The 25,144-nt window shown below is 39.9% G+C and overlaps 1 protein-coding gene across 2 annotated transcripts in view; it reads right to left on the bottom strand.

The window, feature by feature from the left end:
- The window catches only part of eif2s1b (eukaryotic translation initiation factor 2, subunit 1 alpha b), a 28,509-nt gene extending 3,417 nt beyond the window's left edge, over window positions 1–25,092 (bottom strand). The window contains exons 1-7 of one of the 2 annotated variants that reach the window (XM_060828889.1): window positions 24,811–25,092; window positions 23,412–23,586; window positions 20,482–20,723; window positions 18,142–18,221; window positions 15,862–16,013; window positions 12,371–12,477; window positions 9,516–9,613 (exon numbers count right to left, since the gene is read on the bottom strand). In XM_060828889.1, coding sequence (XP_060684872.1) covers window positions 9,516–9,613; window positions 12,371–12,477; window positions 15,862–16,013; window positions 18,142–18,221; window positions 20,482–20,722 — 678 coding nt within the window. In that variant the 5' untranslated portion in view covers window position 20,723; window positions 23,412–23,586; window positions 24,811–25,092. The remainder of the gene's footprint in view (window positions 1–9,515; window positions 9,614–12,370; window positions 12,478–15,861; window positions 16,014–18,141; window positions 18,222–20,481; window positions 20,724–23,411; window positions 23,587–24,810) is intronic. The other variant, XM_060828888.1, reaches the window with a different exon arrangement.
- Window positions 25,093–25,144: the final 52 nt, after the last annotated feature.

Raw genomic sequence — 25,144 nt, 5'->3', positions numbered from 1 at the left:
GGGGAAAGATGTGAAAGAGACCTAAGGGGCAACTTTTTCACACAGAGGGTGGTACGTGTATGGAATGAGCTGCCAGAGGAAGTGGTGGAGGCTGGTACAATTGCAACATTTAAGAAGCATTTGGATGGGTATATGGGCTGGGTACTGGAAGGGTTTGGAGGGATATGGGCTGGGTACCGGTAGGTGGGACTAGCTTGGGCTGGATATCTGGTCAGCATGGACGGGTTGGACCGAAGGGTCTGTTTCCATGCTGTACAACTCTAGGACTCCATATCAAAACTGAATGAGGAACAGGAATTCATCAAAGTTAATATAAGTATACTCAAAGTGCCAAAGAAAATAATAGCTCAAAAGAATGACAAATCTGCAGATCAGATTATTTAAAATCCTGTGCATAAAAACAAAGTGGTGGGAACACTGGAAATGTTACAATTATCATCTTCCAGACTTCTCTAAATGAAGGAATTGCTTCTTTAGATTGACATCCTTATTAAACAGCAAAATTCTCCAGACAATTTATAGGGAATTATCGGTCAGCCAAACATGTGTTGTCAAGAAACCAGCAGACTCCATGTATAAGGATAACATAACTGAACACCTTGAAACTTTCCAGCTGCTCAGTGATAGCCAACATGGAACTGAATTCGAAAAAGTCCCTCACTTCAACTGAAATCCACAGAACTAGCTGACTTGGATAGGAAATTGGCCGAGTGACTGAAGAAGAATTTCAGGATAATGGGAGGCATTCTAATGGACTGACTGTGACTAGAGGTGACCGACAAAGATCATTTGGAACCTCAATTAGTTGTTGTATTTATTAAGGATGTAAATGATGGGATTGGGCAGCACGGCGGCTCAGTGGTTAGCACAGTGCCAGCGACCTAGGCTCAATTCCAAACCTGGACGACTGTCTGTGCGGAGTTTGCACATTCTCCCGGTGTCTGCATGGGTCTCCTCCGGGTGCTCCAGTTCCCTCCCACAATCCAAAGACATGCAGGTTAGGTGAATTGGCCATGCTAAATTGCCCATAGCGTTCAGGGACATATTGATTCGGTGCATTAGTCAGGGGTAAATATAGGGGAATGGGTCTGGGTGGGTTACTCTTTGGAGAGTCAGTGTGGACTTGTTGGGCCGAAGGGCCTTTTTCCACACTCTAGGGATTCTAATCTAATCTAATCTAATCTAATCTTATCTTAGATGTGTATATGCAAATTTGGTGACTGAAATATAGGTGGCATTGTAAACACTTTGGGATTGAAATATTGAACTACAAAGAGATACTGACACATTAATTGAAATTGGCAAAAATGAGGCTAACGGATTTCAACATACATAGATGGTCTCACCCTTGTCTTTGATTTAGAAAGGACAGAACAGAGTACCTCTTAAATCGTGAAAAGCTGGAAATAGTTGGGATCTAAAGAGAGTGTGGGGTTCAGGAACAAAGATGTTTTTAAAAACCATGAAGAGATAGAAGATCAACAAAACAATGAAGGTAATTCAAGTATTTATAACTAAAGGACTAGAACGCAGGAAATACAGAAAGTGATTCTGGGTACACCAGTTTAGGAATGATATAAAAAGCTGGGAGGGAGTGATTTCCGCAATAAAATCTAGACGTCAAGGATTAAATTACATGCAGGAATTACATGATTAGGCATGTATTTCTGGAATTTAGAATGTTAAGCAATGATTTGAAAGAAGTTTTTGAGACATTAGAGAGGACAGATTGGGCTCATGGTGAGAAACAATTTCCGCTGACTGGGGCATCTAGTACTGGGGGTATAGTCCAAAAGTTTAAACTGGATCTTTCAGATGTGTAATGAGCAAACACTGGCACAGTGTGGTAGAAATGTAGAGGTTTCTTCTGCAAAAGGCTATTGATACCAATTTAACTATTAATTTTATACGGGATTGGTAGGTTTTAACCATCCAGAGATTTCAGGAACATGGACCAGTCAACTTTGTCTTGAATGGCAAAACAGGCTTGCCCCTGCTCCTTATTCAAATCTAGCACTCCCGTAAAAAAAGCATGATATCCTCTTCAACTAAACCACAGTAGAGCTACCACATTCTTTTCCAGTTGAAGATTTATCTTCGAATTCCTTATTGGGGATTTATTATTTATTCTCTTTTATTTATGGCCCCTAGTTTAGATTTTAACTGGAAATGGAAATATCCGACCTACACTTACTGCATCACAAAAACATCACTCAACATTCTTAGGACTTCTAAACTTCCTGCCAGCCTTCTCTGAGGGAATACAAGCTCTTGATTGCGTTCAGAGCTCTCAGTATTAAACAAACAATGATGGTTATTAAATTAAAATATCCTCCTACACAGAGGTCTTGTGCAATAAAAATTTGACACAATAGTTTGCAGTTGGAAAGACAACACGACAAGGAAAACAGCAGCACCAAGAGAAAACACTTCCATTGAAATGTAAAATCAAAAACAAAATATGGACTTCCAAGATCCAACTAAATAAAAACAAACTTAAACTTAATGATTTGATTGAATTCAACTATCCGAAACCCTATTTTAAAAGGGCCTGCTTGGACACGTACACCACAAATTAGTTGTGGTTCTGTTCGCCAAGCTGGAAGGTTTTGCTGCACACGTTTCGTTCCCTGGCTAGGGAACATCATCAGTGCTATTGGAGCCTCCTGTGAAGCGCTGCTTTGATGTTTCTTCCGGTATTTATAGTGGTTTGTTCTTGCCGCTTCCGGGTGTCAGTTTCAGCTGTAGTAGTTTGTATGTGGGGTCCAGGTCGATGTGTCTGTTGATGGATGTTCTTGCCGTTTCCGGGTGTCAGTTTCAGCTGTAGTGGTTTGTATATGGGGTCCAGGTCCATGTGTCTGTTAATGGAGTTTGTGGATGAATGCCATGCCTCTAGGAATTCCCTGGCTGTTCTCTGTCTGGCTTGTCCTATGATGGTAGTGTTTTCCCAGTCAAGTTTATGTTCCTGGTTGTCTGAGTGTATGGCTACTAGGGATAGCTGGTCGTGTCGTTTTGTGGCTAGCTGATGTTCATGGATGCGGATTGTTAGCTGTCTTCCTGTTTGTCCTATATAGTGTTTTGTGCAGTCCTTGCATGGTATTTTGTAAACTACGTTAGTTTGGCTCATGCTGGCTATTGGGTCCTTTGTTCTAGTGAGTTGTTGTCTGAGTGTGGAAGTTGGCTTGTGTGCTGTTATGAGTCCTAAGGGTCGCAGTAGTCTGGCTGTCAGTTCTGAGACGCTCCTGACCTATGGTAGTGTGGCTAGTCCTTTTGGTTGTGGCATGTCCTCGTTCCGTGGTCTATCTCTTAGGCATCTGGTGATAAAGTTGCGTGGGTATCCGTTTTTGGCGAATACCTTGTATAGGTGTTCCTCTTCCTCTTTTCGCAGTTCTGGTGTACTGCAGTGTGTTGTGGCCCTTTTGAATAGTGTCCTGATGCAGCTTCGTTTGTGTGTGTTGGGGTGGTTACTTTCATAGTTTAGGACTTGGTCTGTGTGTGTTGGTTTCCTGTGTACCCTTGTGGTGAATTCTCCGTTGGGTGTTCTCTCTACTAACACGTTCCTCTACTAACACCCAACGGAGAATTCACCACAAGGGTACACAGGAAACCAACACACACAGACCAAGTCCTAAACTATGAAAGTAACCACCCCAACACACACAAATGAAGCTGCATCAGGACACTATTCAAAAGAGCCACAACACACTGCAGTACACCAGAACTGCGAAAAGAGGAAGAGGAACACCTATACAAGGTATTCGCCAAAAACGGATACCCACGCAACTTTATCACCAGATGCCTAAGAGATAGACCACGGAACGAGGACATGCCACAACCAAAAGGACTAGCCACACTACCATAGGTCAGGAGCGTCTCAGAACTGACAGCCAGACTACTGCGACCCTTAGGACTCATAACAGCACACAAGCCAACTTCCACACTCAGACAACAACTCACTAGAACAAAGGACCCAATAGCCAGCATGAGCCAAACTAACGTAGTTTACAAAATACCATGCAAGGACTGCACAAAACACTATATAGGACGAACAGGAAGACAGCTAACAATCCGCATCCATGAACATCAGCTAGCCACAAAACGACACGACCAGCTATCCCTAGTAGCCATACACTCAGACAACCAGGAACATAAATTTGACTGGGAAAACACTACCATCATAGGACAAGCCAGACAGAGAACAGCCAGGGAATTCCTAGAGGCATGGCATTCATCCACAAACTCCATTAACAGACACATGGACCTGGACCCCATATACAAACCACTACAGCTGAAACTGACACCCGGAAACGGCAAGAACATCCATCAACAGACACATCGACCTGGACCCCACATACAAACTACTACAGCTGAAACTGACACCCGGAAGCGGCAAGAACAAACCACTATAAATACCGGAAGAAACATCAAAGCAGCACTTCACAGGAGGCTCCAATAGCACTGATGATGTTCCCTAGCCAGGGAACGAAACGTGTGCAGCAAAAACTTCCAGCTTGGCGAACAGAACCACAACAACGGACACCCGAGCTACAAATCTTCAACCAGACTTTAACCACAAATTAGGTTGAAGACGACAGGCTTTGCTCTAATGTACCAAATTTCAATCAAAACTCACAACATTTCCAATGAGCAATACTGCTTGATATTGAGCTGTCAGATCCAAAATCCCAGGGTGGCACATTGCAAGTTGAGTATCAGTCAAGGTGAGTACAGAAAGCATAATGGAGATATTTTCTACCAGTTTACGATATGCACTACCCATAGAAGCCTGATCAGGGTAGGAGATCAGAGCACTGGGGATATGTGAAACTGTACTCCAGAGAGCAACAGGACTTGAGGAAAACTAACAAAGAAGAAAACGTTTAATTTTTTCTATTTTCTCACACTCATTTACGAAAATTCCAAGACAATTTCAGGTTTTTTTTCTTAAATACTGCAGAAAACACATTTCAATTTACAATGATTTTCAGAGACTCTATTCATCCATTATTTGTTTTTACCACGCAGGGCTGCATCAATTAGAAGTGTTCTTTCTCCATTTTGATGTTAAATGTTAGTTCTGAAGCAAAGAACAAACTTGCACAAAAATAAGGTTGATAAAACAAAGTAGTTCCTATCAGAAAGAGTTTCTAAAAACCTCATTTCATGAGCACAGACCAATAACAACGCCTTCAAAATACATGAAGGTCTTGCATGCCATAACACGAGGGGAAGCTTACAAAGAAAAACACGAGCTTTAAAGAACAAATCAAGACTTTTCTTGATACAAAATCCAAACATGCCAAAACACGCAAATTATGATCCACTCCGCATATTGATGAATTAGGTAAAATAAACCAGATGTGCTGCAGCCATAATTCAAGCCATGCAAGTCAACAGTTTTGTGGTAGTACTTGATGTCTATAGTGAGAGGGGGAGGAGGAAGGAACGTGAGTGCAACAGAAAGAGCGAGCGAAATGGAGGTTAAGGGCAACAGTGAGGGTAAAGAAAGAGAAGCTGCCACTGAAATGGGAGATAGCAGGAAGACTTCAGTGGAGGGAGGTGGAGGTGTTAAATTGAGAATGCTCCATTTGAAGAGGCAAAGCTACCAGGAGGGAGAAGAGGAGAGAGGGGAGGGAAATTGCAATGTGGTTGTGAGGCAGGGATTTAAGAGGGAAACTAAGGTTGAAAAAAAGAGGATAGCTGCAAAGAAGCACCAACAGTTTGAAACCTCTCACCAAGGAACTTTTAGCTCACGAGGAGTCAGGAAATTTTGAAATTACTGAAGTAACAAATTCCATGCAGATAAATTTAGAACGAGAGGAGAAAGTGAGGACTGCAGATGCTGGAGATCAGAGTCGAGAGTGTGGTGCTGGAAAAGCACAGATCAGGCAGCATCTGAGGAGCACAATAATTGATGTTTTGAGCATAAGCCCTTCATCAGGAAGGGGTTATGCCTGAAACGTCGATTCCCCTGCTTCTTGGATGCTGCCTGACCTGCTGTGCTTTTCCAGCACCATACTCGATAAATTCAGAATCTCAAGTTTAAAGATGCTGTCCATGATAAAAGATATATGAGGAAAAGATGTAAATGCTACATGTAATGAGTATGGCAAATTTAAATAGGAGATTGAGATTGGTCATGTAGTAAAAAAAAGGTTGGTAGTTGCTGCTCAACAGCTTCCACTTTTGTTGGAAGTATGATAGAAATACATTTGCTGTCATCTCACCAAACTGGGGAAATGCATTCGGGTGATGACTTTTAGTGTCTATTATTTTAAAGGGGGAAGAAAGAAAGAGAAAATTATTTCTTTGATACGTCTGCTTTCCTGCGCCAATTTGAATATCGTGGTGTCCATTTTGGGAGGACGTGTTGAATGATTGATCCTGTTTCCTCGGGGTTGAGAGAGACAGTGTGCATGTCAATAGGTCATTGAAGTCAACGGGACAGATAGGTACGGTGGTTAAGACGACATATGGAATACTCTCCTTTCTTAAACAAGATACTGAATGCAAGAGCAAGGGGGTTATGATGGAGCTGCATATAACATTAGCTGTGCCACAGCTGGAGTACTGTGTGTAGTTCAATCACCATAGAAAGGAATGGATATATCCCACACATAGGAAGGATGTGATTGCGTGAGATGGACTGTAAAAGATTCCCCAGAATATTCCTGGGCTGGAGAGATTTAGCTATGAAGAGAGACTAAATAGGCTGGGGTTAGTTTTCCTCAGTGCAGAGAAGGCTGATGGGGATCTGACTGAGGTGTAAAAGTTTTTGAGGAGCATAGGTGGGACAGAGAGATCAATAACAAAAGGGACACAGTTTTAAGCTAAGGTGCAGGAAGTTTAGTGGGAATTTGAGCTTTTTTTTTAAAAAAACACAGGCTTATGGGTATTTCTAACTTGCTCCCTAAAAGAGTGGTCAGGTCAGGAACCCGCAAGACACTTAACAACTATTTAGATCACAGTCGAAACACATAGCATACAAGGCTACAAACCAAGTGCTGGAAAATGGGATTAGAATAGATGTTTGACGACCAGCATGGAAACTTTGGACTGAAGGGCCTCCTTCCATGCTCCAAATTATCTACAACTCTTGTGTGTTGTGGCTTTAAGTTTAATGGATGATTGGAAACTAAAGATATTGATTTCTTTGAATTCTAATTTTATGCTAGCCCAAAAAGTCCATGTGTTAATATAACCTTTTAGTCCATTGTGTCTATTCTCCTGAGGTCAAAGAGCTAATCAATTTAACTTTAGTTACTTTCAGTAAAAGAACAGCTCTCAGGTATAGACAATTTCAAAGATTCACAACCCTCCAACTGAAGAAACTGTTCATCTCTGTCCTATAAGATCGACACTTCATCCCAAAGCCGTGACACAATGTCCCAGATTCCCTGCCATGGAAAACAACCTCTGTTTACCCTATCAACCCTCCTTCAGAATCTTGTTGTTTCAACTCTCAATCTTCTAATCTTCACAAGGCCCAATTCACACAAGATCTCATTTGACAAATCTCTCATATCAGGAAACCAATGAAATAAGCCTTCAGTGTAACACTTCCAAAATTAAGTATATTCTTTCTTACATATAGGGACCAAAACTGTGCACCGGACTCTGGTGTTGTCTCACAAAAGCCTTCTAATAACTGTAGAAATTACTTCATTTTCCAATACTTGAGCAACATATCATTTGCCTTCCAAATGACCAGATGCACCTGCCTGAACATGCTTCTTGTACAAGTACATCCAAATTTCTCAAACTCAATGTTACCCATATCATATGTTGTTCACCGACTTAAACTGTCAAATCTTTTTGCTCTTGGTATCCTTCTTTCAGCTTACAACTTTGGATCAACCAGCAATTTTGACACTACTCTGAGCACAAGCACTAATCTTTGGGGCACTGCACTAAGCGCAGTTAGCCAACTTAAAAATTCCCAATTTATCCCGACTCTATCGGGATATTAACCAATCCTCCATCTGTACATCTGAACATTTCCTATGGCAGCTTATTGAATCTCTTTTGGAAATTTAAACTAAACTGAACTTGCTGACTCCTACCATTTACTGAACTAGTTACATACTTAAAATTTGTTTAATGCAAATTTCATTTCATGAAGACATGACTTTGATCATACTGTAACTTTCTAAGAGCATTGATAATACTGCCTAATAAGTGATTATTGCAGTTCTCTGAAGTCTGCTATTAGCTAAATGGCCTGTAAATCCTCATTTTCTCTTCACCTTTTCTGTATTGGGCGAGGATTCACATTTTCTAGCTTTCGATCACTGGGGACTTTTATGAAATATTGGAATTTTCAGAAATCAAAGTAATTACAGTCACCACCTCTGAGCTCGCTGTTACATTTTATAGGGTGATTAAAATAGTTGTGGCATGTTCGTCAGCTTCTATTCCCTCAGGCTTCTACAACACGATCTCTATTTTGGTATCAATTACCATCTTATTTGCCCTCAAAACCCCACCACTTGTATCAGACATATGTATTATTAAGAAGGAAGATACAAAATACTTTTTCAAAACCTCAGCCGTTTTCTTATTTTTCATGACACTTTTTCTTGTCAGTGTCTCTAAAACTGATCAATGTTTATCATAATAACTCTCCTTTTCATATACTAACAATCTTGTTACCATTTTTCTACCTAAATTTGGTCTCATTCTTTCCTTCCTTCCTTGCTTAGGTCATCAACTGTCATTTTACAAATTTCTAAAACCCTACCAATTCTCAAGCTTACTACTACTCTTGGGAACATTGTAAACTTTTTCTGTTAACTTAATAGTATTAAATTGTCTAGTAAGAAATGATTTTTTTTGTTTTTTTTAAAATAGAATGTATTTAAGGTGGAGCATTCTGAGTTGTTGCTTTAAAAACATTTTCCCACTGTTTATTTTAGTCTACTTGAGATTGCATAATGGAGTCAACCATAGTTTGGGAGAATATTTGTAGCTCGGGTGCTCGTTGTTGTGGTTCTGTTCGCGAGCTGGGAGTTTGTGTTGCAAACGTTTCGTCCCCTGTCTAGGTGACATCCTCAGTGCTTGGGAGCCTCCTGTGAAGCGCTTCTGGCCACTGCAGCGGACAGCAAAAACCGACAACCGGAAGCGGCAGAGACAAGCCACCATTACTGCCGGAGGAAACATCACAGAAGCGCTTCACAGGAGGCTCCCAAGCACGGAGTCAAACATATCCAAGAAAAATAAATCTGAACAAATGAATATATTCTTAACAACTCAAGTGGTCTTATATAACTCATCATCATTATATAATGAATACTGCCCAGTCATTAAGATTACAGTCAAATCAGTCAGCCAAACTTTGCTCAGTAGAGAAGACAAAATTAGGCAGACCTCAAGATTCAGAGAATGCAAACATTTTGAACTGATCCTGTTTTTATTTCCAAAAAAAAAAGGGATCTTGTAGTCATTTGCAAGAAGGCGGCACGAATATCGGATTGAGCCACAACTACTGGAAAACGCTTTATCATCTGAACGCTCACCTTAATGGGCATCAGTTCAGTAGAACAGTCTAGACCAGCTCTAAGTGCCTCTTTGACAGCATCAATACCTTCGTATCCATAACATGCAACTTCAATATCTGGTTGAAGACAAAAATATAATTGAAAATCTTAAGCGAGTCTTGAAGTACAAAGTAAGGAACTCTCTGTTGAAGAAAAGATGCAACTACACATGATCTTCCAAACGAATTAGACAAGAGAAATACCACAGACTAGACAGTTAACTAGCAAACTGACTTTGAATATAGATAAATATGAAGTGAAGCACTTTGACTAAAAAAGGTCATCCACATCTTTTGAAAATCAGAAACTGAACTGTGTAGAAGAGCACATGATCTACGGACACAAGTAAACAAACTACTTAAAAGCATGATAGGCTAGCAAAGTAATTAAAACTGCCAAAAAAAACAAGGTAAGGTATTTCAAATCAAATTCAGGAATACGGTCAGAACGTACAGAATTAGGACAACAGTAGCAGAACGAACAGTAGCTGGTTGCGAAACATTAAACTGAATAAGAAGTAAAACATGGTTATTCAGATTGGCAGAAGGTGGAAACAGGCAAGTCACAGGATTTGGTGCTAGGATCATTGTTATTTACCATTTACATATTTCATTTGGACTCAGTAGTGCCATTTCAAGATTTACTGACAGCACCAAATTGTATACTTAATACAGAGGAGAACAGCAATGAGATACAGGAACACAGGTGCCTGAAGGTGATGGGTCAAATAGTAAAGATTACTACGAAAGCCCATAAGACACTTATCTTTATTAGCCCAAGCACAGATTACAAGATTGAAAAAAAAGGCTACACAGGAACTGTACAAAACATAGGTCCATAAGTCTAGTCAACACATTAAAAGGGAGATCGCAATTACACTAATGACAGTGCAGAGGAGATTTACATGATACTATGTGGGCTAGAGGGCCTAAGCTATGAGGAACAATTGGATTGGTTGGGGTTATTTTCCTCGAAGTAATTAAGTTTAAGGGGGGAGGTGATAGAGATCTGCAAGATATAATCAGGCAAAGACAGGGTGGATAGGAAGGCACTTCTTTCATTAGTAAAGACAGTCAATAACTAGCTATCAAACTGGGTCTAAAAAGACAGGCAAATTGCAAAATTTTGTTCACTTTGGTAAAATCTTCAACTTTTCTGATGACTCCAGAAATAGCAGGCAGGCAACTGGAAGTTAGGGCTGCAATCTTATCAGCCAATATCTTACTCAAGACAAAGCAGCCCCCTGGGGCAGAATAGCTTACTCGTGCTTTCTATACTCTCATGTACTACGAAACAGCTCTCCACAGTATAAAACTGATATGAAAGCACAGAAGGTGCACAAGATTTGTTAGACTGATGGTAGAGCTGAGAGGTTATATATATTAAAAATGACAGAACAGGCTGAGATTTATTTCTCTAGAAAACAAAGCTGAAGGATGACCCAAGAGAGATCAAAAGGACTTAAATGATTAAGCCACAGACAGACAATCTCTCATGAGCTGGAGGGTAGAACCAGAAACCTCAACTGAATGTGAAGTCTTCAGCTACAAGGTGCAGATGAAGTAACTAGTAGAGGCATAGAAACTAGCTGATAAAATGGAGAAAGAAATAAGGTACACCAACAAGTTTAACTGAAGGAGAACTGGAGGGGGCTCATGTGTAACAAACATCACTCATTGGGCTGAATGGCCTGCTTCTGTTTTGCAAATACTGTGCAATAAAACTGACATAAAAAGCAAAAATAGTTGACTGACAAAAAAAAAATAAAAAAGGTTTGCCGAAAAGGTAGACAGAATGCATGGTGTATAGTATAGTCAACAAGGAAACCTCATTCTGAAATCAGCTCATTTTCCTTTCTCTCCATAGGATATCATCTATCAATCAAGGGATTCTGCATTAATTGCAGAATTAATTCCCCATCAGTCAATATGTGTTCTACAATCTTACTTCTCTTATGTAAATATTTAATTAAGTGGTAGCTGACTGATTTTTGGTGATGGGGAATAGCAATATATTTGAAGCCAGGTCAGAACTGAACCATATCCAGAGTTTGGTTCTCTCTGATGTTGCAAAACTACATATTTTAAATGTGCGTGCACACAGACACACACACAAAACACAGGCCTCGTGTACCTGTGCAGTACTCTCAGGCGGTAAAAGAAGATGCTTTGTACATAGTAAGAGGAAGCCAACTAAAGTGACCGAGACAACAATAAACTGATTTACTTGCCCTACTTAACAATATTTAACCGAATTTAAGTTTAAATAAATTACCATAATCGACAGTTTCAAAGTCCAGGGTCAAAGTCCAACCAACAATAGCATTAAAATAAAATTTTAAACAATCTACTAGAAACTTGACATTAATTAACTTGGCGGTGAGGATTCAAAGCCTAGAAAATAAATGATATTGTAGTCTGTGAAACTGAAGGCAGACAACTTGGTAGGGAAGAAAGGAGAATGAACATTAAATTGCATGCGATCAAAAGTATGCTGATCTTTTCTTATGGTCTTTACAAACAAACCTTAAAATGTTTGATAGAAGCATGATCATTATAGTTAATGTTGTGATTAAGTTACATGTTGAATCATCTCTTTACGTGCCCCAGACCATACAGCAATCATTATTCAAGCTCAGGAAGACAACCAGCCACTAGAAAATCATTACTTTCTCCAAGGAGTAGGAGGACAAGAGAGAATGCTGGTACTGTCTTAATACATCTGTGTTCCAGAATGATTAGCAAATATAATGGACATGTAGTTTTTGATATATCCGACTCAGCTTGCATCATTTTGACAGTTCTGAATACACTGCACAATTACATTAGACACACCTGCTCTAATTTTAACAGCCTGTGGAGTGAGACGTCGTCTGATATTTTCCAGTAATACTCCCCGCTCTTCTTCTGTCAAGTCGAGACTGTCAAGAATTGTAGGGTCTCTGTTGGGGGGACAAAAACAGCAAATTATGTGTATAATGAAGAAACCAACATAAGACTGTCTGCATATTGTTGCAAAGAGAAGAGTCAGATGACAAAACCTCAACTTTACATGGATGAGGAAGAAAGGCAAGCTTGAAGGTGAAAGAACTGAACATGCAGGAAATTTCCATGGTGTCACAACAAATTTGTTATATACAGGGGGTCCCTGATTTACAAATGTGATGTTATACAATGGTTTAAAGGTCCAGCATATGATCATTTCGTCTACTTAATATTGTCCTTCATTTTGTTCAGAATTTTGTGCTAATTGACTTGTGAATGAACTCATCAATGGAACCAAGGGACTGTCTATACATACCAGGAAGACCTTGGAAATCCTTCATCTGTCGGGAATTAATGGATCCCAACTCAACAGCAGTACGATTTTACAATTACTCTCATGGTTACTGGTCTGGAAACATTTAAAAGGTGTGCACATGTGTTCAGAGGTGGAAAGAGAGATGTCTTGCTGCACCTATTCACAATCTACTGACCTGACTGGAATGGCATCTGCCAAATAAGATTATAAGATTAGCCTTTTGTAAGATACTGGTGTGACAAGGTACTAATAGTTACTATCTAGGAATGTACATTAGGGATAACTTATTGGAGGCACTGGGTTGAATGAAGCCAGAATGTTTGAAATTACCTTCAGACACGATCAATTTAATTACAGGAAAACAAACAGACTTAAATTCAATGTCTGACTTATCTTAAACAAGACACAATGGAAAGCCATGCTTTTTAATTAATTCATCTGAAGGCGATGGAAATCAGTAGTTATTGTCCATCCTCAATGGTCCAGGAGAAGGCAGTGATTCAAAAAAAGAAACCTTTTTGAACCACTGCACCATCTTTGGGATGGAGGGACACCCACAGAACTGTCAGGAAGGCAGTTCCAGGAATTTGATCCAACAGCAATATGCAAGTCAGGATTACGTGTGGCTCACAGGCAACTTGCAGGTAGTGGTGCTCCCAACTGTTGCCCTTTAATTTCTAAGTGGTTGAGGTTGCGAATTTGGAAGCTGCTGTCAAAGATGCATTAGTGGATTACTGCAGTGTGTATTGTGGATAGCACACACTGCTGCTAGTGCATCAGTGAAGGGAGTCAATGTTGTAGGTGGTGGATAGGATGCCAATCAAGTGGGCTGCTTTGTCCTGGAAGGTATCAAGCTTAGAGCATTGTTGGAGTTGCACTGAACTGAGAAAGTGGAGACTATTCTTTAACACTCCAGATTCTATCTTGTAGTCGGAATACAGACTTTGGGGGGGACAGGACATGACTTACTCACTGCAGGATTTCTCTCCTCTGACCTATTCTTGTCACTATAGTATTGGTAAGACTGGCCCAGTTCAACTTCTGGTCAAAGTCCCAAGATATTGATGACTGAATAATGGTAATGCCATTGAACATCAAGTGTAATGGTCAGTTTCTCTCTTGTTGGAAGGGGGTCACTGCTTGGAACTTAGCTTTGCACTGTGGTTTTGCCCAGGTCTTGCTGTAAACAGATAAAGTGTTTTTAAGTATCAGAGGAACCATAACTGGCAATGAACATTTAACAATCAATGAACAACACCCCTTCTGACTTTAGAAATGGAAGAAAGGCCACAGATGGAACAGCTGAGGACAGTTAGGCTGAGGACATTATTGTGAAGAATTCTTGAGATGCTCTGGGGTTGAGTATTTATACAATATTTTATTTTTCTCTGAACTTCACCAGATATTTCACATCATTTTTAAAAAAAAAGTGTGGAGTCTCCTCTTTGATGCAAAATTACTGCTGATTTTGTCTAAAGAATCCACATGGCAAGCTGAGATCCTTCAAATTATCAGTACCTACAATAACAGACTAGAACGGACCAGATCAGTTCATTGGACTTTTTTTGTGCCATAAATTTCTGATGATTCTAAATAATTAAAAAATAAAAAAAAACCTAATGGCAACATAAAAATAGGCCATTGAAATCTGTTCAATCATTTTATTGGATCATGTTTAACTTGCATCATAACTTACTCTCTTTTAAGACTGCAGGAAGATGATAAGGCTGGATGCCTAAATGGCAAGGTGATGACAACACCGTGGGTTCAATTCCCACACCAACTGAGGTTACCATGAAAGGCTCTCCTTCTCAACCTTTCCCCTTGCCTGAGGAATGGTGCCCCTTGTGTTAAACTAACACCCGTCATCGTTCTCTAAGACAGTGCAGTGGTAAGACTAAGGTGATTCTACCCTTTTAACACTGCATATTAATTTATGGCAGTTGGTTTACTATATAGTAGCATTACTGAATGACACTTAATGTGAATTTAAAATTTCAAAACCAAACTTAAAATCAATATAATTCAAAATTCTAGATAATGTACTTGGTAAGAATGAGTTACGGAGGGAGTACTGAAATGGAACTTTAATTTCAGGCCTAGCATTGAAGAAGCATTTCAATGCCGGCATGAAAAACTCAAAAAAAATCTGTAAATTGATAAAATATAAGTTACTAATGGTACTCAGATGCAATGTGTTATTTGAATGCATTGAAACATTTTGAAAAGCCAAGCTATTGCGTAAATTCAGCTCAAATTTTTGTTTAGAATTGGGAAGTTGATATCACTATCAAGGCTGGTATTTGATACCCATCCTTAATTGTCCTACACTGCTTGGTTCTCCATGGTTTTCCAGAGGGCAATTAAAAGTAAATAATATTGCAGTGGTCTGGAATCACATGTAGGCTAAATCAGATGAGGTACGAAAAAGTGAACCAGACAGGACAATGGTTAAACAAGTACTATTAGGCTGGCTTTGGTTTCAGATTTTATTCAATTCACATTTCACTGTGCTGTGATTTGAACTGCTGTCCCTGGGACATTAGTCCTCGGATCTGGGTTACCAGCCTAGTAACATTACCACTACACCATCACATTCCCTGATTAAGTGAGTTGGTGTCATAAGAAAGGTACATTCCACTTAAAATTCTCCAATTTAATTGCATCCGGTCAATAAAGAATGGAACTGCTGCCATCAAGTGGCAACCAAGTTGCTTCAGATGAGTTGAACGCTAAATTAGATTTCTTTGGCACAGCTACAGTGTTAATAGGATACATGCTTATCCTATTAAATTTTTTATACTTCTGGAAAAGTTACGTGATAACTAATTCAGCTTAGAACAGGGCTCTCAACAGCAAGCCCTAATACAGGTAGCAGGATTCTCTTGGTAAGGGTTTAGCCTGGAGTCCTTAAACACACTATATCAGTTGGTCTGCAAAATAAGTTTTAATATAAATCAATTTTATGAGGAACTTCTCCAAATCTCCCGCCTCTTCAATGAAGTACAACTAAATTATTTCTTACGAAACTGCATGTTTAAATGCATCATAAGCTCCATATCCAGGCCTCTTGTACTTCTCATCAAAGACCCAGGCAGTTCTCTGAAACAGACTGTCCAGTTGTTCATCTTTAGTATATTCGAGCACCTCTGCCACATGTCGCAAAATGCTATATACCTGTTGAAAAGAAGTAAACACATGTGCCTTTGTTCTTATACAAGAACATTCATTAGAATGATAGACCATTGTTTGAAAGATATCAAAGTACTTCCTAGTAATGAATTCCCACTGAAGTGCAATCAGAGCTTTGTAAAATGTCAAAAGTGGCAATCAATTTGTGCTAATTGTTGGGGACACCAGAACTCCCCATGATTCTTAGAACAATGCCTTGAATTTGTATCTACACAAATAAAAATCAGAGAAATGTACATGAAACATCACACGAAAGACATATTCAACAATGCAAAAGTCCGTCAGTGATACACTGATGGATTATTTTAAATCTGTTCAATCCCAAGTAGGCTGTCATATTTAGATTCTGGATTAGCGATGCTGGAAGAGCACAGCAGTTCAGGCAGCATCCGAGGAGCAGTAAAATCGATGTATTGGGCAAAAGCCCTTCATCAGGAATAAAGGCAGAGAGCCTAAAGCGTGGAGAGATAAGCTAGAGGAGGGTGGGGGTGGGGAGAAAGTAGCATAGAGTACAATAGGTGAGTAGGGAAGGGGATGAAGGTGATAGGTCAGGGAGGACGGTGGAATGGATAGGTGGAAAAGAAGATAGGCAGGTAAGACAAGTCATGGGGACAGTGCTGAGCTGGAAGTTTGGAACTAGGGTGAGGTGGGGGAAGGGGAAAATGAGGAAACTGTTGAAGTCCACATTGATGCTCTGGGGGTTGAAGTGTTCTGAGGCAGAAGATGAGGCTTTCTTCCTCCAGGTGTCTGGTGGTGAGGGAGCGGTGGTGAAGGAGGCCCAGGACTTCCATGTCCTTGGCAGAGTGGGAGGGGGAGTTAAAATGTTGGGCCACAGGGCAGTGTGGTTGATTGGTGCTGGTGTCCCCGAGATGTTCCCTAAAGCGCTCTGCTAGGAGGCGTGCAGTCTCCCCAATGTAGAGGAGACCGCATCGGGAGCAACGGATACAATAAATGGTATTAGTGGATGTGCAGGTAAAACTTTGGATGTGGAAGGCTCCTTTAGGGCCTTGGATGGAGGTGAGGGAGGAGGTGTGGGCGCAGGTTTTGCCCCCTGGTTTCCAGCATCTGCAGTCATCGTTTTTACCTGTCATATTTAGAGCGTATTTATTATAAAATTGAAAGATTTTTCAGTGCAAGATTCAGGGTTTTTAAAAGAGTTAATTCAAAAGTATTAGTTTCATCTATTAGAGTCAAGTATTAGATTGGCATATGTAACTGATATCAGTCTGAGAGAATAGGTTTTATTTCATTGATTACAAGGGGTCATTCACGTGAGAAATAACCTTCTTGCAAAGACATCAAGTGTTGCCTGAAAAAAAATTCACTAATGGGAGAGTAGTACCCAGTTTAATTGGTAGTCCAAAGAGGCTCATGGTCCTTGGACAAACACATACAAACAGAAGAGACATGGCTAAGTACTTTGTCAATAATAGATGCCATTAAGCTCCAACTTAATACTTGGAAGTCATGAAAGCTGACCAAAAACAACCATATTTAACATAACTAGACAAGGCAGAGTGTTTTTAAATTTAAGGGATTATTGAATTGTTATAATGGTTATTCTGTACATTTCCTTCATGACTCTGGACTAAAGGACTGGACAACATTTTTTCTCACAAGTGGGTTAATGCAAGAATGTAGGCACATATGTGAGTGAACTTTTAAGGATCACGATGTCCCTTTCAAACAAAGTACAAGTTCCTTTGTCATACTGCTCACTGGTTACACTATTATCTGCCTAGATACTGCACAGCAAAAGCAAACTCCTCAAATCGACAGATGTGGGTTCAATTATGGGAAGGACTGGCAATACTAATGTTGCTAATATCTTTACCGTACCAAATCTTTACCTTCGTTGTCACATTAACAGAGTCAAGGAACATGTCCAAATATTGTATATATATATATATATATACACACACACACACAAGTTATGCATTAGTATCTGCCACAAAAACCTGCATAAAAGCACATTCTTTTCAGTGTGTTACTTTTTAAAAAAATAGTCAGCTGTACTCAGTTGCTGCTGCTGAGGAGCCCATCAGTACAATACTAAATTCTTTCATACAATGTATTAAATACATGTTTTAAAAAAAAAAGAAAGAATGCTTACAGTCTTGCTCTTAGTAAATTTGTCTTCACATTTTATAGTTTCTTCTTGTGAAACTCTGCGCTTTGACAAATCAATGTAACCTGGATCAAAACAAGACGAGTACAATACAATGAACCACAATGGCCAAAATCTCCTGCTGTAAGAGGCAATCCTAAAACATTCCAGTACGTTGAAAAGCTATCTAGTGAAATTAAGGATAATGAACCCAGGATCCCATCATGTTTCAGAAATTTGTGTAGCTCAGATAACTCTACTTCATTACACACATCATTACACTACAGCATTAAGACTTCCGATTAACTTACATTTACCTAAATTCTTTAATGTAGTAAAACATCCAAAAACATTTAGGAATATTAATGAAGAAAATGTGACTTCACACAAGATCTCAGGACTGTCGCAATAGATTAGATTCCCTGCAATGTGGAAACAGGCCCTTCGGCCCAACAAGTCCAACCGATACTCCAAAGAGCAACCCACTCAGACCAGTTTCCCTCTGACTAATGCACCTAACACCATGGGCAATTTAGCATGGCCAATTCACCTGACCTACTCATCTTTGGACACCAGAGGAAACCCACACAGACACAGGGAGAATGTGCAAACTCCACATAGACAGTCGCCCGAGGCTGGAATTGAACCTGGGTCCCTGGCACTGTGAGGCAGCAGTGCTAGCCACTGAGCCACCGTGCTGCCCGGGGTTAAAAAAATGTGCTTTAAATGGAGAGAGGGAGGAAGAGAGCAAGAGAGTCCATGAGCACTTGGGCATGAATTCCAGAATTCAGTGTCAACGCATCTGAAGGAAAGACCACAATGAAGAGCAATTAAAATATAGAACAGGCAGGATGCCAGTATTGGGAAACATGCAGAGCTCTTGTAGGATTTAGAGAGATAGAGTGTGTGGACGTGGAATATAGGATTGAAAATGAAAAGTAAATTTTTAAAAAAGGCCAAAATAGATCAATAAGTGCAGAGGTGACAGGAACAAGATCTGTGTTTGGGAGTCCTGACAGGAGAGCACTAGTTCAGTTAAGTGTAGAGATACTAAATGAATGAACGAGAGTTTTAGCAGATGAGTTGAAACAGGACCAGAGACCACGATGGAGGTGAAAGCTGGCAGCTTTGTGTTAGGGAGCAAGTATATGGGTGGAGGTTCATCTTAGAATTGAACAGGTTGCAAAGATTATGAAAAGTCTGCTCTATCATTAAGTGGAGGGATGAGGTCAGTGATTAGGGAATGGACTGATAACAATGATTCAAGTTCACTATTTGGACAAATAAGACAAATGGCTACAAATTGCAATTCACACATGATATTTGTAAAACATAAAATAAAACATAAAAAAACATGAAAACACTCATTTTGATTTTGGAATTTACCAAGAATGGTCAGATCATATTTCATAGGTTAATTAGCCTTGTGCTCGAAACGTGTTCCTTTTTAAATATGAGAAAAGTCAAACTGCTGACATTACGTAAAATAACTGATTTATTTAGATCTCTCTCATTATAGAATCATAGAATTCCTACAGTGTGGAAACTTGCCAGCTGCCAGAGGAAGTGGTGGAGGCTAGTAAAATTGTAACATTTAAAAGGCATCAGGATGGGTATTGGAATAGGAAGGGTTTGGAGGGATATGGGCCTGGTGCTGGCAGGTGGGACTAGATTGGGTTGGGATATCTGGTCAGCATGGACGAGTTGGACCAAAGGGTCTGTTTCCATACTGTACATCTCTATGACTCTATGTCCACACCGACCCTCTGAAGAGTAAACCACGAAGACCCATTCCCCTAAATATTACTCTACATTTTTCCTGACACGGGGTGGCTGTGCAAACTCCACACAGACTGGAGTCACCAGAGGCTGGAATCAAACCCGGGACCCTGGTGCTGTGAGTCACCGCACCACTCCTCAGGCTCTTAGAGGCAATTAATTTATTTTGAAGTGTTTACAAACAGTAGGCCCAGAAGACCAATAAAAACGAAAACATGCTTGATGGAATTGCTAGGAGATGAACGTTATCCTTAAGAACTGTCCTGCTCATCTCCTGATACTATTGGAATTGAAACATCTACTCAAGAGAGCAGTTAGGACCTTCATTTAAAAAGATTAACCCAAATTGTAACTCAACACTGCACTGGCAATCAAAACTTGGTGCTCAAAATCCTCAGGTGAGTTTTAAAGCCACACCAGATGTCTCAGAAGTAAAAGCACAACCAGTGAGTCAGAGATTAGCAAACATAATGAATGAACCATTAATGAAGCTCCAGTTATCATCATTAATGGCACACCATTTCTAAATCTGAAAAACACGACAGACAGTTATCAAAATCTGCATACCTTTCTCTTTGTCGACTCGGATTACAACAACACATTCATTTCTACCAATTCGAATCAGTTTGTTGATAGATCGGATACGCCTTCTTGAAAGTTCACTGAGAAGAATCATGCCTTCAATGTTGTTATATTCTAGAAGACTGACATAGGCACCCATCTCCGCAATGGAGCGGACATTTACCATCACCACATCTTCCACCTCTGGAAATTTGTGTTGGTAAAACCGACAACTAAGGGCTGGCATTCTGAAACATGCAGAAGAAATCAAATTACACCAATATTTCACGACAGCAAGAGCAGACAATGTATTATTGCTAGATAGTGGAAAAATGTGCAGAACCAACAGAATCCTAAATAATAATTGAGGAGCAACAAAGAGAGGATAAAACAATAACAGGAGATCTACAAAAAAAAAGCCACCATGCAGTTTCAGTTTAACTCAGCATATAGTTCATTTCAGCTTGGCAGCTTCAAGGAAACAAGAAAGGAGCATAATACCTAACGATCAAATAAAAAAAAGTTTCTTTAATTCAGAAGCTCAATGCAAAGTATTTTTTTATTTGCAGAGAATGTACTTCTTGCAATGTTTAGAAAAGCACAAACCAAAGATGTTTTTAGTTACTCCTGCCATTTCAAAAAATTTGTTTGTTTGCAACTTTAATGAATGCTAAATTTTTTTGAATGATGATTAGAATTACTTTATATTATGGATTGGCACGGAATACACAAAAATAGAATGAGTTCAACCAGTGAGACGCTCAGCTATACAAACCAGGAAGATACCAATCATTAGCTGATCTAAGCATAAAAGCACATGATGTTCTACAATTCATATATCTGTTAAAGATAACAGCTGGGTTCTTTGAACACACACCATCTCTGGTGGATGCAGAATTCAACATTTAGAGGCTCAATCCAAAAATATAGAACAAAAATTTAGGAGTGAAATCTGGAAACATTTCTAAACACAGTAGCAAAAATTGAGAACATTTGGGAATTGGTGCTCAAACAAATATGCATGTTAAATTGGGGACTGACAGACTTGTGTTCATCAAAACTGTGAAGGGAGGTGGAGCAAAGGCAGGAAGTAGGTCACTTGCTACAATGTTCATGAACAATTCACAGAACTGTTTAAACATGCGAGGTTTAATTCTTTTCTGAATTTTTTAAATTAGCTTTCCTGGAAGTGTAAGAATCACTGGTTTGTGCTGTTCTAATAATTTACAAGTTATCAGAATCTCTGAACAGGCATAACAAAAGGTATAAAGCCTTGGTGACATGTAGCATTTAATTCACTAATGCTGACTAGCAAATGACTGTATCTGAAATGCAACTCTTGCAAATTATGCTGAAATTATTTAAATCTACAGTTCTTTTAATTTACTTCCCACTGAGTAACCGTCTTCTATGTATCACCAAATTAACTATTCTTTGGAAACAAAACAATAATGTTACAGCTAAGCAGTTCCTGTTTTTTCCCAAACATCCATGCACACATCTATTTTCCAGACATACCAAAGGCATTTGATGTCTGATGCATTTTTTCTGTATTTTCTTTTGACAGGGCACTGATTATATGGAAATAACATTGAAGCTTAAAAATATTCTACCTTACACTTTTTTTAAAGTGAAGTTTCTTTGTTGTTGCTTAGGGAAGGATTTGCACAGAGAATTTAAAACCACAGGAAATTACGTAAGGACTATTTTGATGACCTAACTTGCTGCTAAAACAATTTAAAACCATCTCACAAGTTACTTATTCTCAAAATCTTATCTCTTCAAATATTCATCTCTTCCATAAAAAGATAAAGTAGTGAAAGCAGAGGCTACTGTATGTGAAAGCACTACAGGTTTATCCTAACTTACCTAACTCATTTAAATTGATGCCCTCCAACAACTGATCAAGATTTCAATAAAGCTGTTTACCAAATAGTCTCGAAACCCTTCATAATTTAAAAAAACTCTCTTCTTCGTCTTCTTTCACTCAGCAGAAATACTCCCAACTCTCAAGCCTATGTTCTCATACAAAGGTGAACACCCAATCATGCAGCCATAAAATCATATAGTGCAGAAGAGTCTATTCAAACAACACCAGCAACTAGCACACAGCTTTGAATGTTATGACATGCCAAGTGCTACTTATTAAAAGGACGTGAGATACTTTGCCTCTACCACCCTTTGAGGCAGCTCATTCCAGACCATCACCATCCTCTGGGTAAAAAGTTTTTTCCTCACATTCCTTTTAAAACTCCTGCCCCTCACAAATGACCTTCCAATTTAGGGGAATAATGGTTCCTCATCCACAACTTGTACACCCCTCAATCCTGTACACCCCAATCAGATTGCCCTTTAGTTTCTCTGCTCCAATGAAAACAATCCAAGCCTATCTGAACTTTCCTCATAACTTAAATTTCCATTCCAGGCATAATCATGGGGAAGCACCTCTGAATCCAGTCATTTCTAAATGAAGTGTCAGCCTGGATTATATGGTCTGAGCTATAGTGGATTGAACCCAACTTTTTCCTGTCCAGATGCCAGTGAGAGAGGAAAGGAAACTACACTTGTTGTGCAACAGATCAAGCACTGGTACTTCAATGGAAGCAATGAGGCAAAGTTTCACATATAAAAGATGCCACTAGAAGCTGAACTTTCACTGGGCCCACAGTTTTAATTTTAGTCCTCTGAGGCAGAGTTTCACCTTAATTAAACAAGGGAGCAGACGGCCATCCCCAACACAGGAAAATCCAGCAGAACAAGCCAAAGGGACAACCTTTTTGACGAAATCATAAGCACAGTTATATCTCCATTAAATTCCCCAGGATATAAAGAAACAAGATGGGACACAAGATGGTGCAATGGCAGTGTCCCCACCTCTGAGTCACATCTGAAGCTCTATGTGTCTATACCGATTAATTAAAATAACTATAAAGTACCTTTAAGTCAACGTGTGGACCTAGGTTCAATGTATGAAGTGACATCTCTGACCAGGTTGATGAGAAGGTATCAATAAATGTGATATTGTTGCTTTATAGGAATTTTCCATTCTACCACTGGAGAGTTGCATGTGTCATCATTCCAATATTAAATCCACGAGAATTTACAATAGAGCTATGGGATCAGAATGACAGAAAATCCATTGATGCAGGCTTTGGATAGCTCAATAAACTTCAATTAAAAATCAATAGGAGCTGTCAGCCAAGACTAATTACATTTAGTGGTTTGAAGCCAATCTGGCCATTTTTGTGACACACCTGTTACTTCATAGTACAATTTTCTTTTCATTTTTATTTCAAATATCTATACTTCATTTCATTTATTAACTTAAGGAAAAGGGCTCAGATTTTTATTAGTTTTGTCCAAGTTTATCTACATCAAAGAGATTAGAAAACTGAAAAACAATCAGCAATAATGCAATTTTGAGAAAAGTGAAGACTGCTAACGCTGGAGATGAGTCGAAAAGTGTGGCGCTGGAAAAGCACAGCAGGTCGGGCAGCATCCGAGGAGAAGGATAATCAATTCTTGATGAAGGGCTTATGCCCGAAACATCAATTCTCCTGCTGCCTGGATATTGCCTGACCTGCTGTGCTTTTCCAACACCATGTTTTTCAATAATAATGCAATGATACCTCATTTGAATTCATCATCTTACTCATGAGAAAGTACAAAAATGTCCATAAGGCCTTAATTCCAAATATCTAGTCTCTTAAAACAAGGAAATTTAAGCCTGACCTAGCTCAATTCCTAAACTAACAGGGATAGAGAAGACATTCCTTGACAACGAAGTGAATACAGCATTGAGGCCTTCCATCCCCTGGGATTTCACTTTAAGAATGATGCAATCCATCTACCTTCCATCTGTGAACTTCAAGAATCCTCAGTCAGATCACACGTGGCTGCAGATATTATCTAATCAACCTGTTCAGGGATGTTATTACACTCCTCTGGAACAAATGGGACTTGAATGCGGATCTCCTGGGTCAGAGATGGGGACACTACCACCATTCTCTGAAACTACCACATTCCAGGCCTTGGGAGTATTTGGAGTGGCAGGAGAGGCCCCACCGGAAAATCTCAGGGCAACCCAGAGATACGCGGTGAGAGTTCTCGGTCAGATTTCAAATGACACGGAGACAGACACAGACACAGACTGACTGGAACCATTTAAAAGGCGGGTCACCGTGGCCTGGGTGAGCCTGCGGATGAAGTCGAGGACCCGCTGTGCCCGGATAAAACATGCTGTCATTAGGCCAGAGTCCACACCCACCTTTTCCAGTGAATCAGTGGCAGGGCACAGACTCACGGCGTGAAAAGACAGTTCAGTGTCTCACTTACTTGAGCACAATCTGCGGACAACGCTGCTCCGAGGGAAGGCAATCGGCACCTCAGGCCCACTCTCTTACTTGGCGCCGTTTCCGTCGCCTCGCATACACTTTGTGCGCAGGCGCGGTGCCGTTTGTTTCCCTTACGACGTCCTCTCCCTTCTGCGCAGGCGCGATGCCATTTCCGTTTCAGCTGCGGTATTCTCTTCCTTCTGCAAAGGCGCAGCGTCGACCGCACACCTCACAGCGCAGGTGCGGTATGTTTCCCCATCTCGTTGCTCCGCAGAACACCTCGCGCGCAGGCAAAATGCCTTACATTCACCCCATCACCGTCACTCCTGCGCAGG

The sequence above is a fragment of the Hemiscyllium ocellatum genome, chromosome 8 (genome assembly GCF_020745735.1).
Source record: "Hemiscyllium ocellatum isolate sHemOce1 chromosome 8, sHemOce1.pat.X.cur, whole genome shotgun sequence".
NCBI lineage: Eukaryota > Metazoa > Chordata > Chondrichthyes > Orectolobiformes > Hemiscylliidae > Hemiscyllium > Hemiscyllium ocellatum.
This window is presented reverse-complemented; position numbering and strand designations above follow the sequence as displayed.